The 15,878-nt window shown below is 46.2% G+C and overlaps 7 protein-coding genes across 7 annotated transcripts; 3 read left to right on the forward strand and 4 right to left on the reverse strand.

Annotated features, from left to right (window-relative positions):
- Positions 1-117: 117 nt before the first annotated feature.
- Positions 118-1,252, reverse strand: BHQ10_005994 (uncharacterized protein; the record flags this gene model as incomplete). Its single annotated transcript, XM_040878530.1, has 3 exons — positions 118-579; positions 643-692; positions 754-1,252. The coding sequence occupies 3 exons, from the start codon at positions 1,250-1,252 to the stop codon at positions 118-120; spliced, it is 1,011 nt and encodes a 336-aa protein (XP_040734498.1).
- Positions 1,253-3,395: 2,143 nt separating this feature from the next.
- On the forward strand, positions 3,396-5,170 carry BHQ10_005995 (uncharacterized protein; the record flags this gene model as incomplete). Its single annotated transcript, XM_040878531.1, has 9 exons — positions 3,396-3,448; positions 3,507-3,570; positions 3,633-3,716; positions 3,801-3,868; positions 3,919-4,212; positions 4,268-4,843; positions 4,904-4,918; positions 4,971-5,070; positions 5,126-5,170. The coding sequence occupies 9 exons, from the start codon at positions 3,396-3,398 to the stop codon at positions 5,168-5,170; spliced, it is 1,299 nt and encodes a 432-aa protein (XP_040734499.1).
- A 59-nt stretch (positions 5,171-5,229) lies between these two features.
- On the reverse strand, positions 5,230-6,066 carry BHQ10_005996 (uncharacterized protein; the record flags this gene model as incomplete). Its single annotated transcript, XM_040878532.1, has 1 exon — positions 5,230-6,066. One exon carries the CDS (start codon positions 6,064-6,066, stop codon positions 5,230-5,232), a length of 837 nt encoding a protein of 278 aa, XP_040734500.1.
- A 1,764-nt stretch (positions 6,067-7,830) lies between these two features.
- BHQ10_005997 (uncharacterized protein) lies at positions 7,831-10,781 on the reverse strand (the record flags this gene model as incomplete). The annotated part of the gene is made up of 8 exons (XM_040878533.1): positions 7,831-8,186; positions 8,261-8,438; positions 8,500-8,861; positions 9,019-9,478; positions 9,554-9,913; positions 9,979-10,161; positions 10,220-10,629; positions 10,697-10,781. 8 exons carry the CDS (start codon positions 10,779-10,781, stop codon positions 7,831-7,833), a joined length of 2,394 nt encoding a protein of 797 aa, XP_040734501.1.
- Positions 10,782-11,075: 294 nt separating this feature from the next.
- On the forward strand, positions 11,076-12,080 carry BHQ10_005998 (uncharacterized protein; the record flags this gene model as incomplete). The annotated part of the gene is made up of 3 exons (XM_040878534.1): positions 11,076-11,204; positions 11,260-11,404; positions 11,461-12,080. 3 exons carry the CDS (start codon positions 11,076-11,078, stop codon positions 12,078-12,080), a joined length of 894 nt encoding a protein of 297 aa, XP_040734502.1.
- A 175-nt stretch (positions 12,081-12,255) lies between these two features.
- On the reverse strand, positions 12,256-12,936 carry BHQ10_005999 (uncharacterized protein; the record flags this gene model as incomplete). The annotated part of the gene is made up of 1 exon (XM_040878535.1): positions 12,256-12,936. One exon carries the CDS (start codon positions 12,934-12,936, stop codon positions 12,256-12,258), a length of 681 nt encoding a protein of 226 aa, XP_040734503.1.
- Positions 12,937-13,616: 680 nt separating this feature from the next.
- BHQ10_006000 (uncharacterized protein) lies at positions 13,617-15,659 on the forward strand (the record flags this gene model as incomplete). The annotated part of the gene is made up of 1 exon (XM_040878539.1): positions 13,617-15,659. The coding sequence occupies one exon, from the start codon at positions 13,617-13,619 to the stop codon at positions 15,657-15,659; it is 2,043 nt and encodes a 680-aa protein (XP_040734504.1).
- Between the last annotated feature and the right edge of the window lie 219 nt (positions 15,660-15,878).

A 15,878-nucleotide genomic window follows, 5' to 3' on the forward strand; every position in this document is an offset into this window, starting at 1 on the left:
TCGCCTTTTGTAGGTAATCAGTCATATGCATAAAGGGATGAGGAACTCCGAGGTATCTGATGTCCATATTAACATTGGCCAGTTCTAAGCATTATCTCTAGGTTCGTTGTTTTGAGATTACCTCTTGAAAGTAACTTTATTACCTGCTGCAACAAGTTTCTTTCCATAGTCTTCCCCTTCATCACGTACTGGATCAACCTCCGCTGTAATGAGGAATGTGTCACAAAGATTGGCGAAATTCGGCGCCTTGATTGGTGATAGCCACCATTCTGGCCAAAGTGACCGTATATAATCTACTTTGTCATCCGGGAAGGCATGTTGCTGAAAATATGATATCCGCGCCCAATTGAGGAGAGGAGCTCGGCTGTATTGTCGGAACGACTCATATGGAGAATCCTCGAGCTTCTTATAGGAACAGCAGTCCGTGACGGGGGGCACCGCTGGTATGATAAGCCTAAGAGGAACGTTGTTATCTCGTGCGAGATGTTGAAGAACACAACTAAAGTAGCCGCCTGCTGATACCCCCCCAAGAGATATGGACGACTTGTCAACGTTCAGCATCACACTTGCATCTCGAACCTGCATACAACTTTAGCCTGGTGCCAAATTTGAAGGACTAGAAAGTCAAAATTAATCATTTACCCAACATAGGGCAGCCCACGCATCTTCGATGTTCTTCCCCATTATTGTTTCTATCCGATATTTAGCGACAGCTGTTCGACATCAAATCATTTCTTTATACCCAGGACTCACCGGGACAATGCCGATAGTTGACGTCTACAATTACCAGACTAAGACGATCGCGTAGGGTCAGGCAGAATTTAGAATCCGTCTGAAGACTGCCGAAAACAAATCCACCACCTAGGTTCGCCGGTTGGAAATAGTATTGTGTAATGAGAGAGAAAGGGAGCAAACCATGGAAATTAATATGGACACTATACGGTCCCGGGCCAAAAGTGGCAGGATCTGGGTAGTAACACCTGATAGGAACAAGAGCTCCATCCTTGGACTCGATTTCATAATCCTGAATACGAGGCTCATCTTTACTGTCATACTCCACGGTCGCATACTTGGAAGGATTGGCTCGAACTTCTTCAATGGGAACTTCATGTGTTGGTTTCAGTTTTGATAGGACCTTCTCATACAACGATACGAATTCAGGATCCATATTTTCAATAATATGGGGGTCAATGGAGCTTGTTGACGACGATGCATTCACATCAGACTCGGGCTGGAGGTGTGCTGATGCCATGACGAAATGTTCGGTCTATTTCTTAGGATATACAAAGATGAAGTGGTGACTCGAAGAAAGATGTCAAGAGAATATCCAAGTGAATTTAAGATCAGATCCAAGTCGAGTCACTGCTCTAACTTACTGAAAGTCAGCATGTGTCTAAACCGAGGGATACAGGTGGAGAAAATGATGGAACACGCCGGATTGGTGCTCTTAGTTATTCTGAGCAGGTTTACTTTAGAATAAGCGGCCTATCCGCTCGTCTTCTCATTTCTTAGACGCAGCCAGAGCTGTAACGTGCGGGGCAAGTCTACAGACCAACCAGGCTTTTTGAATTCGATGAAGCGGGGGTACCTTGATGACAAAACATCGAAAAGCAGAGAAATGTCACTCGAGTTGCGAACGAGAACACTGGGTAAGCGGAGACAAAAGCCGCCGCAAGGAGAGGAAGAAGGAGAGTCAGTTCCGGGTTCTGACTGAGGACATTGCAAGCCTGCCTACCATGGTATGCTGTGCTTTCAACCTATTTGTTTCTATTTCTATGATCACAGGGATTAAACTTAATAGCCGACGACGCAAAGTCAAATGCACTGGTCATAAACCTCTGTACCACAACTGCGCTCGTTTTGACGACGAATATCACTGGACAATCTATTCTGCCGCATGTTAATTCTCTTTTGGACGATTTCCTCTTGGAACACCAAGCTTTGTGTTTCTCCCAAGCCTTTATCTCATCACCTCAATTCTCAGTTGTAGGTTATGCATTCCACAGGCCGACTTTCGAATGCCGACTTGCGAAGGCCGAATTGCGAATGCCGACGATTCCTGAAACAGCCCCTTTCCTACGAGTGGCGATATGTAACTTGGCAGCCCATCTTGAGGATGAATTTAGAACGGTGTTTCAGCAGAGACACCGGCCCAGATGTATCCAACCGGCTAGCACTGATTGGACAGACACTGTCGAAGGACAGCTCGTTTCACACAACGGTCGGAAAATATCCTGGGCAACATCTGGCTAGGATGGAGAGAACTTATTGCATGCAGGCAGCGGCAGTCTAGTATGGCTATATACTAGTTTGGTAATCCGTATGGTGCAGGTTTTGCGACTGGGGAAAGAGTATCATCAGCGTCATCCGGCAGTCGAACGCGAGAGACAGCGATGGGCAATGTAGATCACTTTCACACTGGATCGCTTGGTCTCTTATGTGATGGCGCGTCCTCAGACAATTGGTGTTCACAAACTCAGGACACAGCTGCCATGTCAAAACCATCTTTATGTATTTGGCGAGGCATATGATGGTCCTGTTATTCATCAGCCGCTTCTAGGAGATGTTGTCAATGACGAAATTCTCGCATATACTATTAGGGCAATCAATCTCTGAGGTGCATGTACGGATCTATCTGCGAATCTAGCCATCGGAGATAAGAGTTCCTCTGCGCAGCTGGAGATCGAGCTGAGACAAATGGAGTTCACAATTGAGACCTGGAGGGCACAATTACCTGATCGTTTACACTAGTCCCTTAATAATTACGCTACTCACAAACTTCTTGGAATAGGTAGCTAGTTTATACTCCTCCAACATTCGACAAGGATTTTTAATCTTCGAGGACCCATTCCTATCGGAAAGAGACGCGGATTCAATTACCGCGCAATCATGTTTTGCGTATGCTTGCCACCCTTAACATCAACTTGAACGACTGCTCGGGTACCATCACTCACATGATCTGACTAGCTCTCTTGATCGGTTATATTCTTCCAGATTGATCAGAAACAAGACCGTCTGATAAGATAAGCTCGAATATAGGAAACTGTCGTGGTCCATATGAACGGGGCACTTGGAGTTGTCTTAGGGCTAGGTTTCCTATCAACCCTTTGACCATGTATCAAGCTCAAACAACAACCAAGACTACAAGAGTTTAAGCAACTGCGCACAAAAAAAAGATAGGAAAAAAAGCAATAGTAAAGCTACACTTGTCCCAATCTGGGCCAAACCATAAATGTCAGCAAGTAACCCCACACAAGATAAGACGGGCTGTTGGCGGGGAATCACGCGATGCTTAGCTTACCTATCCAGCAACAAACAAAAAATTTATCAACTACTAACATTTTCCGGAAACCACGCTGTCTGTAAAATAATACTGATAGTATAATCTCACCGTCATGTCAGATGAGAAGCGTCCACTTCAGTTTGAGAGCTTGGCTCTACACGCTGGGTTCGTCCCGCCATCTACCTAATTGAGAGTCGTGTCGTGCTAACGATTTTTCTGCTAGAGAGAATGTCCACGATGTTCAGTCAGGGACTGGTGCATTGACTACTCCACTATATGCATCGACTGTATGTTTGATCAGATAATCATCATTTTGATTAACACACGATTGCTAATGGCTGCCATTCAGTCATTCACTTTCAACAACAGCCAGCATGGAGCTGATATCTTTGCCGGGAAGGCCCAAGACTTCGCTTATAGTCGGCTAGGAAATGTATGTTATTATGCCATTCTGCTATGCAAACTCTCTTTGAGACAGCTTCTGTTCGCCAGAGAAACCGTAACTGATTTGATATAGCCCACATCGGCGGTCTTCGAACAAAGAATAGCAGCTTTAGAAGGAGGCGCTGCGGCTCTTCCTGCTTCGTGAGTATCATTATCTGCAGAAATCATTCACATATTAACAATTTATCTAGATCCGGAGAAGCAGCTCGCTGGATGGCCATTGCTGCTCTAGCAATGGCCGGCGAGAACATCATTGTGGCTGCTACAGTGTCCGAAGAAACCTACACTCTTTTCAAATATCGACTCGCAACACAGGGTATTACGGTCAAATTTGTTGATATTAACGATACAGATTCTGTCAGAGACGCGATTGACGACAAGACACGCGCTGTATACATTGAGAGTATCAGCAGTGTTGGCCTTGAAATTGCAGACATCTCGGCTGTGGCATCACTTTCTCATGAAGCTGGCGTTCCTCTGGTAGTGTATGCTCGGTCGTACCCATGGTGGAAAAGAAAAAGTCACCTAACTATTTCACAGGGACAATACAGCTGGTGCCGCAGGCTACCTTATTCGTCCCATCGACCACGGGGCTGATATCGTAATCAACTCAACATCCGAATGGGTTACAGGAACCGCGACAACAGTCTCCGGAGTCATCGTCGACAGCGGAAAATTTCCTTGGAAAGAGCATTCTTCTAGATTCCCTCATCTCACGCAGCCTTCGCCAGGTTACCACGGTATGAACTTTGTCGAGCAGTTTGGCAACATTGCGTACATACTATACGTGAGGATGGCTATTCTTCGAGATGGTGGGGCATGTCTTAATCCATTCGCAACATCGTTTGCTTTGGCGGGACTTGGAAGTCTGTCACCTAGAGTAGATCGGCATAACAGTAACGCGCTGTCGCTTGCTGCGTGGTTACAGACGAATGAAAAGATAGCGAAAGTAGTTTTTCCGGGACTCACGACACATCGCACTTTTTCGCGTACACCCAAGTACCTTCGTCAAAACTCTGGGTATGGATCAGTGTTGCATTTCGATCTAAAGGAGGGTGGATCGGAGAAGGTAGCAACTCTTGTTGCCAACTTAAAGCTTATCAAGCCGTCGACTGGGTATAGTTCTGTTTCCGGGAGATGAATGATGTGATCGCTGACCTCTATTTTTCTTTACAGACTAGGAAATCCGCAGTAAGTGATTGCTTTGACATATGCTTGGTTTTAGAACTGACTCAATTATTAGAACCTTAATCTACGTGCCCGACGAAAGCTCGGCAGTTAGGGAACAGATCAAAGGTGTCGATGATGCTAGCATTCGTGTCTCGGTTGGTCTGGAGCATATAGTAAGTTCAAAAGACACATTTATTGACAAGGTGACTGATTGGTTTTCCCCTATAGGACGATATCATCCAGGATCTGAAAGAAGCTTTGAAGGTTGTTTGATATAGATTTAGAATGAGTAAAGTAGAGTACAAAGAGGCCAATCGGAAAGTGGCAGGAATTCAATTCTCCCAAGGCTGTATTGCATTATCTTCGTAATTGAACGAAAACAGAGATAGAAAGTCCGGGTCTAGGATGCTTTCCAAGCCTAGAAAGTCGCAGTTGAAATTATCATTCGTGTTATAAGCTGACTCCGTCTGCGTAGTAACGTTTCCCTGCGTGCTATTATCATTGCTTATATTACCATATGCGTCTCGCCACGTCCATAGAAGATCGTGAAGAAGACTCGCTGCTAGCCGAGTTCTGAGCTTCAGACTCGGTTCCTCGTTGAAGCTTCCAATCCGAGCGTAACCACTCCAGAGCTGGGTCAAGATCTTTGACATGCGTCCTTGAAGATCATTATCCTCGAGGGAGGTCTCCCGAATCATTTGAGCTGCAATATGAAACGTGCGTTTCCCCTCATCAACATCAATAAAAGTCGAGTAGTTTGAGAAACTCAATTTAAGTATCAGCATTGCAGCTAATGACAAGACTTGAAATTGAGCTTGAGGTGCGTATCGAACAAAATCAGACTCTACGCCGAGGTCAGATACTCGCCGTATCAGACCGATCGCCAGGCTGTAACCGCGTAAAAGGGCCGTTTTACGATTGGGAGGGCCACTGGGTTCCATAAGATAGAAAATGTAGAGATGAAGACCTGCTCCGTCGAGCAAGATGCTGTTCTCCAGTGTCAATTCAGGGCCGATACTTGCCCACAATTCGCTATATTCACGCTCAAGCAGAGCTAAAAGAGGAAAAGTTTCACCTGGTCGAGCCGAGCCCTCAGCAAATCCAGGCACTCCAGCAATACTCGACGAAGTGCGTGTCTCGAATTGATATATTTTGAGCTGCTGTATCATTGCCTTTGGGACTATCGCATGATTATCTTGCGTGATGAGACGAGCAATAGTCCAGTCCGAAAATGGTGACGGTTGTCCATCTATAAATGAATTACTGCCCAGACAGCTGTTAGCTTGTTGAAACTTCATGTGCTAGATCTTGAAGATATCCACATACCTGTGCAGTGCGATATAGCATGCTGACCATGCTCTTAGACAATCGGAAATTTCGCTTGGGCTTAATTGTTTATGTGTCCGAGAAAAGTCACTGATGACGTCGGGTCTATGTAACCCTAGTTGCAATGAAATAGAATGCGCTAACGTAGCCAGTGTTATAGTGCTATCAGTGGATAGGGAAGAGGTGGGAAATGGCCACATGCATATAAGTACTATGGACTGCACAAGCTCCAACGTGTGTGGAGGATTAGAGATGGTCTCCCATAGTAGTTTCTTAACAGACGAAATCAAGTCGACGAACAGATGCGGCTCATCGAGGTTTCTTCGGGAGGCAACATACGCTATTGTCCAGAAAAGCAATGCTGACTTCTTAAGATATACTTCTGGCGTGGTGGAGGGATTGAGTATCGGGATATGGGGATGATATTTGTCGAAAAAGCTGCATCCATTCAGTAAAGCAAACTGGAATGCATAGCGATCTAGGCTTACATGTAGAATAGCTTGCTGATCTGGTCCGGTTCGAGAAGAATATCATCGAGAGATATAGCAGATGCATACATTTGTACTCCTCTGTTCATAGGTCTTGTATCCGATGTCTGATCAGAAAGCGCTATTGACGCAGCAGAAAGTAACTGATTTTCGGATTGAAATGTTTCTGCTCCAGGGTTGAGTGCACTTAGAGCATTTGTTGCCTGCTCAAATCGTGGCATTCCCTGATCACCCCCTGATGAGGTATTAGCCATGGAAAACCTTAGTTCTCGGATCTCCTTTTCTAGTGCATCGAGTTTCCTATATTGATGATTAGAAATTTTTGATCGGGCCCAATTCAAAGACACTCACTCTGGCTTGTTCATCCGCTTAAAGTCCAGTTCTATTCTGCACTCGCGGTCTAATCGTCGGCATCTTACACAGGGAATCTTGCCGCCTGTAGACAGCTCACATCGCATCTATTGCAATGACTTTGGATCAGATCAGCGACAACAGACATCGTTCTGATGGCTCTACCTTTGCCTGCCGACAGTGCTTACAAGCAATTCGACGGCTCTTATGGCTGGCCGAATCTGACGATTCTGTCTGGTGCCGGGATCGAGGCATCGTGAGTGATTTCCTTCAGCGTCACGAGAGACATAGCTGGCTATAAAATCATTGATCGCCAGATTGAAAGATAGAAAGAAAAGAGAAACTTTTAAGGCTCAGCTCCATCCATCTGTCGTCTCTGCACGTGACTCGGCGGAGAAGACGCGTTGTGATTGGTCAACTGGGCACCTAGATACCTAGGCTTTTCAGCTCGCGACTTCCCAACTTCACCTTGCCTTCCCTCATTATCACAAGACGCGTCAATCACGATGATATCATTTAAGATTCTTGACTGTTGCTTCGATACTAATTCCGATACTATGAGACCTACCGTGTCATTGTCTTGCTACAAGCCGCGAGATCGGTCTTCGAAGAACTTTAGAGTTCAAAGTCACCTTAAGGATGATCAACATGAAACTATTGGCCTTTCAAAAGACTATCAAATACATGCAGTGATGAATCTACGCGTGTTTTCCACCGAAGACTGCCAATTGATATTCCAACTGCCAGGCTGATACACTGTTTGCAATGCTACCATTGAAATTGGGCACGCGCGTTACTGTCGCTACTCGCATTCTTCGCTGATCTGGCTAGGTTTTTCGGCGCTGTCATAGCTTCAAACAGGTTCTTGCCAAATTTCGAGAAAGCTGAAGAGATGCCGCCATGGTCGAATAGCTCTTTTTCCATCTGGCTCAGTTCGAAAGTTATCCGTCTTTGCCCGAGTACGATTTCATTAGTGCTCAGATTGATTGAAACGTCCGTGCCGTCCGTCGCCGAGTCGTAAAAGGCTTCATCAGAAATGGTTATCCCAAGAAGACCGAGGTTAGGCATATTGCGCTGGAAAATGAACGCAAACGATCTCGCAATAACACATTGTACGCCACAACCTATCGAAGTCAATAAAACTCTTAATCAGTAGACTAAACTTGTGATTCGTTGACAGGAATGTATCTTCACTTACCTAGCAAGGCCATGACCGCCTGTTCGCGAGATGATCCACAGCCAAATCCTGTACCGGCGACGACAATATTGAAGCCATCGTGTACCCTCTGTCGAAAATCCGGATGGGTGTATTCTAAGCAATGCTTGCCAATTGCTTCATTGGTTCTACTTTCTACAAGGAAGTCTGCTGGTGCCAGCTGAGATTGGTATTCGTTAGCAATGCGAGTTAAATCTATATCTTGGTAGGATCGTGCATACCGCATCTGTATCAATGTAATCTCCTAACCTCTGGATTTTACCTTTCAAAACATTATCTTCCATTACGGAATTCACTGGCTCTTTCGCCTTGTTAATGCTGATTCCAGGCGAATCGGTAGCGTCCGGCGCCTTAGACTGAGACGAGTCTTTCGAGGTGGGATTGCTGGAACCATTCGGCTCAACATAATTTAAAGGCAGCGTTGACCTTTCAGGATAGTCCGGAGTAGGAGCGGCTTTCATTCCTTTGAGTGAGTTGAAGTGCTCGATATTGACTTTCGATATCAGTTCGTGCGGGTCTCTGACCTTCATCTCAAAGGATGAAGCGGCGACGGTGGCAGCAGAAGCAAGGTATGCAAAGGATCCTGATCATGGGAAATCGCATGAACGTCAGCAAATTCAGCCCCAAACGATCACCATAGCAGATATATTTTGATTTACCTTTTCCCATTCGATTTTCAAAATTTCTGTTTTGTGATGATAGCCAAACTTCTCCCGGTTTAGCCTGATCCGCCGACATACCGACGCAGTAACTGCACCCGGGTACTCCTATCTTGAATCCACAAGCCTCGTAAATTTCCAGCAATCCGAGCTCGCGCAGTCTTCGATGAATTGGCAGTGATCCTGGAACAACCCTCCGGTTTCCTCTAGTCACCGGCTCCAAGCCTGATTTTAGACCTTGCTCCAGTACTAACGCCCCTAAAATCAGGTCTTCCTCGGTTGTAGTGCAGGCACCAATAAAACATCCATCCAGAGCCATGGTTTCGCATTCTGCCACAGGTACGACGTCGTCTGGCTTTGGATGCTTGGCGATAAAAGAATGGACATTTCCAAGGTCAATCTCATAGGTGTCTGCATATTGAGCATCGTCGTCTGGTTTCAGAAAGATACTGCTATCTTTGTGTCGCGGATGGAGGCGCTTCTGCACAAAGTTGAGAGTGACTTCATCGGGAACAAATATGCCTGTGATACCTCCCAGTTCCTACAACATATAAGCCACCAGCTCGATCAATGTCTGTTGAGCTCATCTTTCTCTTAGAGGAAGGAAAAGGCTTACCGTGGTCATGTTGGAAATGGCGAATCGAGCATCAGATGATAGATACTGAAGACCTGGACCGGTGTACTCCACGATTCTTTCTGATGCAACGGTATTCCTTTTCAATTGCTGCAAAATGTACAGGATCACATCTTTACCCCCTATTCCCGGCTTAGGGGACCCAATCAACTTAACGTTAACGGATTCCGGAACTTTGAACCATGTTTCTCCTGTTACCAAGGGCAAGGTGACGTCCGCAGCACCTAGGCCAATTGCAAGGCACCCAAGCGCGCCGCTAGAGCAGGTGTGAGAGTCAGACCCTATTATAAGCATCCCCGGCTGAGCTCTTTCCCGATAAAACTCAGTGTGCATGATGGTGTACTAGCTCCACGCCCTTATTGTCAGCATCGCAACTACGACTTAGTTTTGAAAAGGCCATATCTCACGTTCATTCCTTGATACTCTGTCATTTTGAAAACTCTTTTGGCTCTTTCGCTAGCATCGATGAGGGCTCTGACCTGAGGCACGTCTTTGACTCGAGGGTCTACAACGTGATCTCCAGCAAGCCAGAATCTATCATTGCGAAAGATTCCAGGCTGACCTAAGCGGTTATACGTTGCTGCCATACCCTGAAATTGCCTTGTCAGCAGCGATCTCAGTGAGCCTGAGTCATCAACGAAAGCCTACCGCCCATGAAGCCTCCGAGGCTATAACCCAATCCACATCTACCCGAATGAGATCTCCAACTTTCACATATCCCTTTTGCGCCACATCATGCATCGCAAAGATCTTTTCGCTTAATGTCATACCGCGACGACCTGCTGGCCGAATGCTCAGTGGCTCTGGCTTAGCTTTGGCTCTGTCCGCCGAGTTAAGGGCCTCCAGCCATGCGGTTACCAGAAATGATATCTCTGCCTCTTCGTTCTTATCTAGTGGCCGACTTGTGTCTAGACCCAACCCACCTAGTTCCGCGGGCTGCTTGCAAAGGATGAGGACATCGTTTATGGCGGTTGCCTCGCGAGGGKGACCTTGGGCTTGAAGGGCCTGACTTATAGTCTCAAGCTGCTTCAAAATGTTCCCACTACTTGAAATCTCATCTAAATTGGCATGAATCCTGTCAGCCTCTCAGGGAACTAGGGAGTAACGGCCTTCTGTTCCACTTACTCTCCGCTGCCTTGATAGAGATGCTCCGGGCCTGATGAAGCAGGCGAATGATTTCGTGGAACTCTGGGTTTTCGTCGTTGGTCATCTTTACTCGAAATTTTATTGTAAACCTGAATTGAGATTTTTTTTTCCTGTGTATCAATTGTTCTACCGTTTGAATACCTCTTCATGGTTATCAATTCTTGCTGTCGGTCCGTCAGTGGCATCACATCCCTGGACCGGCCCGTAAGCGGCCCGATAGGTTGTTGAGTAGCCCTACAGCCACGACCTTCAAAAAATGGAAGCAGATATCCTGAAAGAGCGTCAAGCCTTCAGCAGTCGTTTTATATCTTATTCTTCAAACACACTCGGATACATCTACATAAAGCGACATTTCAAAATGGTTACGGCTGCTGGCAAACTACGACAGCTTCTCGCGGACCCAGACAAAATCATTGTATGCCCGGGAGTTTATGATGGATTCACAGCACGAATCGCTATGCAGACCGGATTCGATGCTCTATACATGGTACACAATGCCTAAAGAAATATCGTCAGAGTCAGAATTTTGCTGATGTGAAAAGACCGGTGCAGGAACAGCTGCTTCTGTACTCGGTATGCCAGATCTCGGAATACTCACTCTGAACGAGATGCGCGGCAATGCAGAGATGATTGCCAATCTAGATCGATCTGTGCCACTGATTGCTGATGCCGATACTGGATTTGGAGGTAAGGAAGCGAAGTCAATGGACTGCACAAATCACTATGCTCAAAGCTGAATCTAGGGTCATTGATGATTCATCGAACTGTCACTGAGTACATTCGAAGCGGCGTAGCAGCTCTGCATCTTGAAGATCAACCAACCACGAAGAGATGCGGTCACTTGCGCAACAAAATCATTGTTGACGAAGACGAATTCCTGTCTCGAATCAGTGCCGCGGTCAATGCTCGTGCACAGTCCGGTGGTGATATAGTTCTCATCGCCCGTACTGATGCACTCGAGTCTCTTGGCTATGATAATGCCGTGCAAAGACTGAAACATGCCGTCGCGCTGGGGGCCGATGTCGCTTTTCTTGAGGGCGTTACTTCAAAGGAGCAGGCAAAGCAGGTTTGTGAAGATCTCAGCCCAACGCCTGTTCTTTTCAATGCTGTGTCCGGTGGGGTATCTCCTTATTTATCCGTACAAGAAGCTCGTGATCTTGGGTTTCGAATGGTTATTTTTCCTGGGTTGGCGTTAGGCGCGGTCTACGGGGCTTTGACTGCGGAAGTGAAACACCTTAAAGAGACCGGTACTACTCCAGTCAGAACAGGTGGTCCCCGGGAGCTCTTCAATGTTCTTGGATTGAAGGAGGCTATACAGATAGACGCTGCAGCAGGTGGTAAGCTTTACGAAAGGGGCTTTTAGCTTTCATCTATCATGGCTGGGCTCTATTTTCCAGAGTCTAGCTTTGCTGTAAATTGAACGATTTGAGTATTTTTTAAGACGAGAAACTCAGCTAGCAAGAGGAAATACTTATAACGAAGTCATATACTATGAGTAGCCTATAGAAAGACAAGACTGTTCTATTGTACAAAGATCTTCACGACGTCACCGACAGTACGGCATGCTTGATTTCTGCCCCTAGAAGAAATTCCTCGATCTTTCCAAAATCCTTGAAGCCTTCTGACTCTGCAAATTTAGAGTGATCTTCGACAGAATGCCAGCCACTGAAAAGAACGAATTCATCTTTGACGCTGTTATCTTCGTTTCTCGTTTCCGGATCCAATCTCCACCCCCCAATAGTACTCCACGGCTTCACAAATGTATCGAGATGATGTTGGTTCGCAGAGTATATACTCTGAAAGTCGACTTTGTTGCCAGGTTTGATAAAGCAACGACTGATGGCAATGACTGGTGCTGATAGTGGCACGACTGAGCTTGCATTTTCATTGTTGACAGATCCCGGAGAATGAGAAATCGGCGCAACATCAAGATGCTCTAGCCAAACCACTTCCATGCCATCTTGTAGTTCTGCTAGAAGATCATGGTTCGTCTTTGACGGAATCCATTTCTCCACGTGTGTTTCGACCGAGTCCCAACCACCTAGGAGATACAGATAAGATGGATCTTCGACTTGGGTCAGGAGGTGGACTGGGTATGAGGAGTAAGAAGCCTGTCCTTTGATTGCAGTGAGAATTTTTTCCTTTACTGCTTTATTCTCTGGAGCTTCGATGCCCTTGTTATTCTTAAAATGGAACAAAGCGAGTTCGGTGACTGCCATGATGGATGCTTGATCGGCGACCGACGTCGTGTATTTAATTTGGGCAAGTGATGAAAATTTGACTGACTCAAAGATGAGGAATCAAATTTGAGAAGCTCACTTGAACTCATCAGAGGAGAATTAACAGTTCAGAAAAGGATTTATAGGCGAGTCGGCCATAGATCGAGCAGCTACTTGGCCATTGAATTAACCCAAAGCGGACCCCGAGGACGCTCCACGGACGGTTCGGCTTTACTATTGTGACCATATCTGGGACCTTGTTCCGCGGACTGTTATCCATGGTGAATTGTATAGAATCCGACCTGTACGCTTCTTAAAGGGCAGCTTGAATAATCTAGGAAGTCTTGTGGACCTCGTACTGATGGACAAAACATTAACCCTAATACATACCGATACAGAGTTCCTCCATGCAAGCTGTATGGATAACATGTTACAAAACAGTAACAATACATGCTGTATAGATCAGCCAATTATGAGCCGGCGATAGCCCGGAATCTGCGGAATGACGGAAGCTCCTTTTGCTCCTCGACTTGTTTTCTTTTTTGTCAATAATCTCTTTGGCCGACCATCTCTACGAAATTCCATCAAATTCCCCTCGCATGGGCGATATCCTCAGTATGTCCCGGCTACAACCGCCATAATCAAGTGGACAGCGGCCATTCTTGAGAGAATCCACGATCATGTCGGAGCAAGAGCAAGGAATCATCCAACATAGTGAGCTGCCGCCGCCTCCGTACAGCGAGAGGGAACCAGTCCCAGTACAGTTTCAGATTCGCCGGAAACCGATCGGTATTCCCAAACCCAACAACGAAAACACAGCATCGGATTTAAAAAAGGATGATACACTTGCATTTTCCACGAGTTCGAGCCGGAAGGAACAGCCAGAAGAGTGGTCTCGTACCTCACCGAATACGCACCTCAGGGACTGTCCGGATATCTCACTTCACACCACATCACCGCCGCCTATACAGACAATAATTACAGATGGCGATCTTATCGCCAGTCCCTCATCAGCAGCGAGTGCAATACCTTCCATCCAAGGTACTAGCTTCTCTACAAGTACGAACGTCTCCTCCGTAAGCGCAACGTCGCCAGGACCCGGGCCGGCATCTGGAGGATGGAAAAAGGCTGCCGCGGAACATGCTTCAAAGGCATTTCAGGAAGCAAGACATTTTGTTGGGGGCTTGATTATGCATCCTAGTGTTAGTAATAAACACTACACCATCCTACGGCACTCTCACGGAGTGGTGTTCTATCAAGGAAGCAACACATTTCTTGCCATTTCCATATTCGTCGATGAGCCATTGCCAAAGGACCGCACGATTTGGATGCAGTGTAAGGGATGGTCTGGAAAGTCTGGCATGAAGGCAAAGGCATTCTTTGGCCTGAATGACAGCTGGTTAAATGTTACACCAAGCCTAGCTATCCAGCCGGACTCAGTCAACCCCAGCGATGAACGAGCTTGGCAGAGAGATATCAAACGATTTCGAAAGAAAGTTACTGGCACCCCTCTGGAACGCCACATACTTCGAGAAACGGCGATCATCCGTGTACCCGTGGAAACTGCCGACGGCTATTATCAATTAGTCCTCTGTCGTGGCGATCAGAAGCGCAAAGTTCTCTGCACCAGTCCAGTATTTCGTGTCATCTCAACTTCGTCGGATCCATCAACGTTACGAGGAGCAAGTTTGAGTACGTTACCAGTAGAATTGGGGTTGTGGATTGGCGGAATGTACGCACAAAATACGGCGAGCACTGTTGTTTCTCCAATCACATCTCGGATAAAGTCCGCAACACAGCCGCTCATGCCGTCGGGTACGACCCAAATGGCACTTCAGACTGCGTATAGTGTGAGTGGGTTGGAGGACCGCGTTGATACGGGTATTCAGGATGCTGGTGGTCGTTTTGATGAAGTTGAGATCGCAGCTTTCACTCGGCTCGGCATGACAGATTTTAACATTGAGACCGGTCCAGTCGCTCCCTATCCTGTTGATTTCGTCGCAAAAATTGATGGACAAGTGGCAACACATTCATTTAATTTCGATGGGCTACCAAAGAAGATCAACCTGAATGCTGTCCCCCGGCGAATTTTACCGCGGTTAGATGGCCACTACTTTGCTTGGTGTAAGTTCCTCCGTGGGACCGAGAAAAGCATAAGTAATATTAGCAACGGAAAGACAACAGAGCCAGGACAGTCTTGGTTGCAATGTATCGTATCCGCTTCAAGAATTGTCTTCGAAGAGCGTATCTCGAACGTGCGCTCACGAAAAGCCCTAAGAATCATCGCATCTATAAAGATACTTGAAGATATGGATCTTCCACCAGCTGCTCAAGTCCAAATTCGAATCATGGGCTTCATCCGTCCACCCAAGCCAAAAACTGCCTTGGCCGGCAATAACCCTAGTGATGAAGCCGAATATGAACAGCAAATGGTGCTAGATGTTTGTGACATTGAGCTCACACGCAATACTCTAGACAACCCTTCATGGCAGCCCGACTTTTTGCCCGGTTCTCTAGATTCTTCAAGATCTGTTGATGGCAGCGAACCTGGGAAGCAACAGTCAGGTATTTGGGACAAGGCAAAAGACGGATATGCTAACGTACGTCTGAAAGGGCAGACAATGGCTGGCCAGATTCCATTTCATCGTATCGGTATTAGAACGCCGACAGAGGGGCTTAAAGATAAGAACCTTGAGATTTCTGGGTATTACATACCGCGTTAGACCCTTGGAAAGGGTTGATTTCATGATCGACATGAGATATGATTTACGTTTCCATTTTGTTCAACTATCTTTATACCATCGGATTTGGTTTTTCTAATCGATTCAGGTATTCTATCATTTATAGCTTCTTAACATGACCCCCACAAGGTTAGCACTAAGCACATAGGTAATATATAGTTATTTATCAATATCTACAATCTAATTCTTTTCATAATTCGA

This window comes from Talaromyces amestolkiae (assembly GCF_001896365.1).
Source record: "Talaromyces amestolkiae strain CIB chromosome Unknown scaffold11.1, whole genome shotgun sequence".
Classification (NCBI taxonomy): domain Eukaryota; kingdom Fungi; phylum Ascomycota; class Eurotiomycetes; order Eurotiales; family Trichocomaceae; genus Talaromyces; species Talaromyces amestolkiae.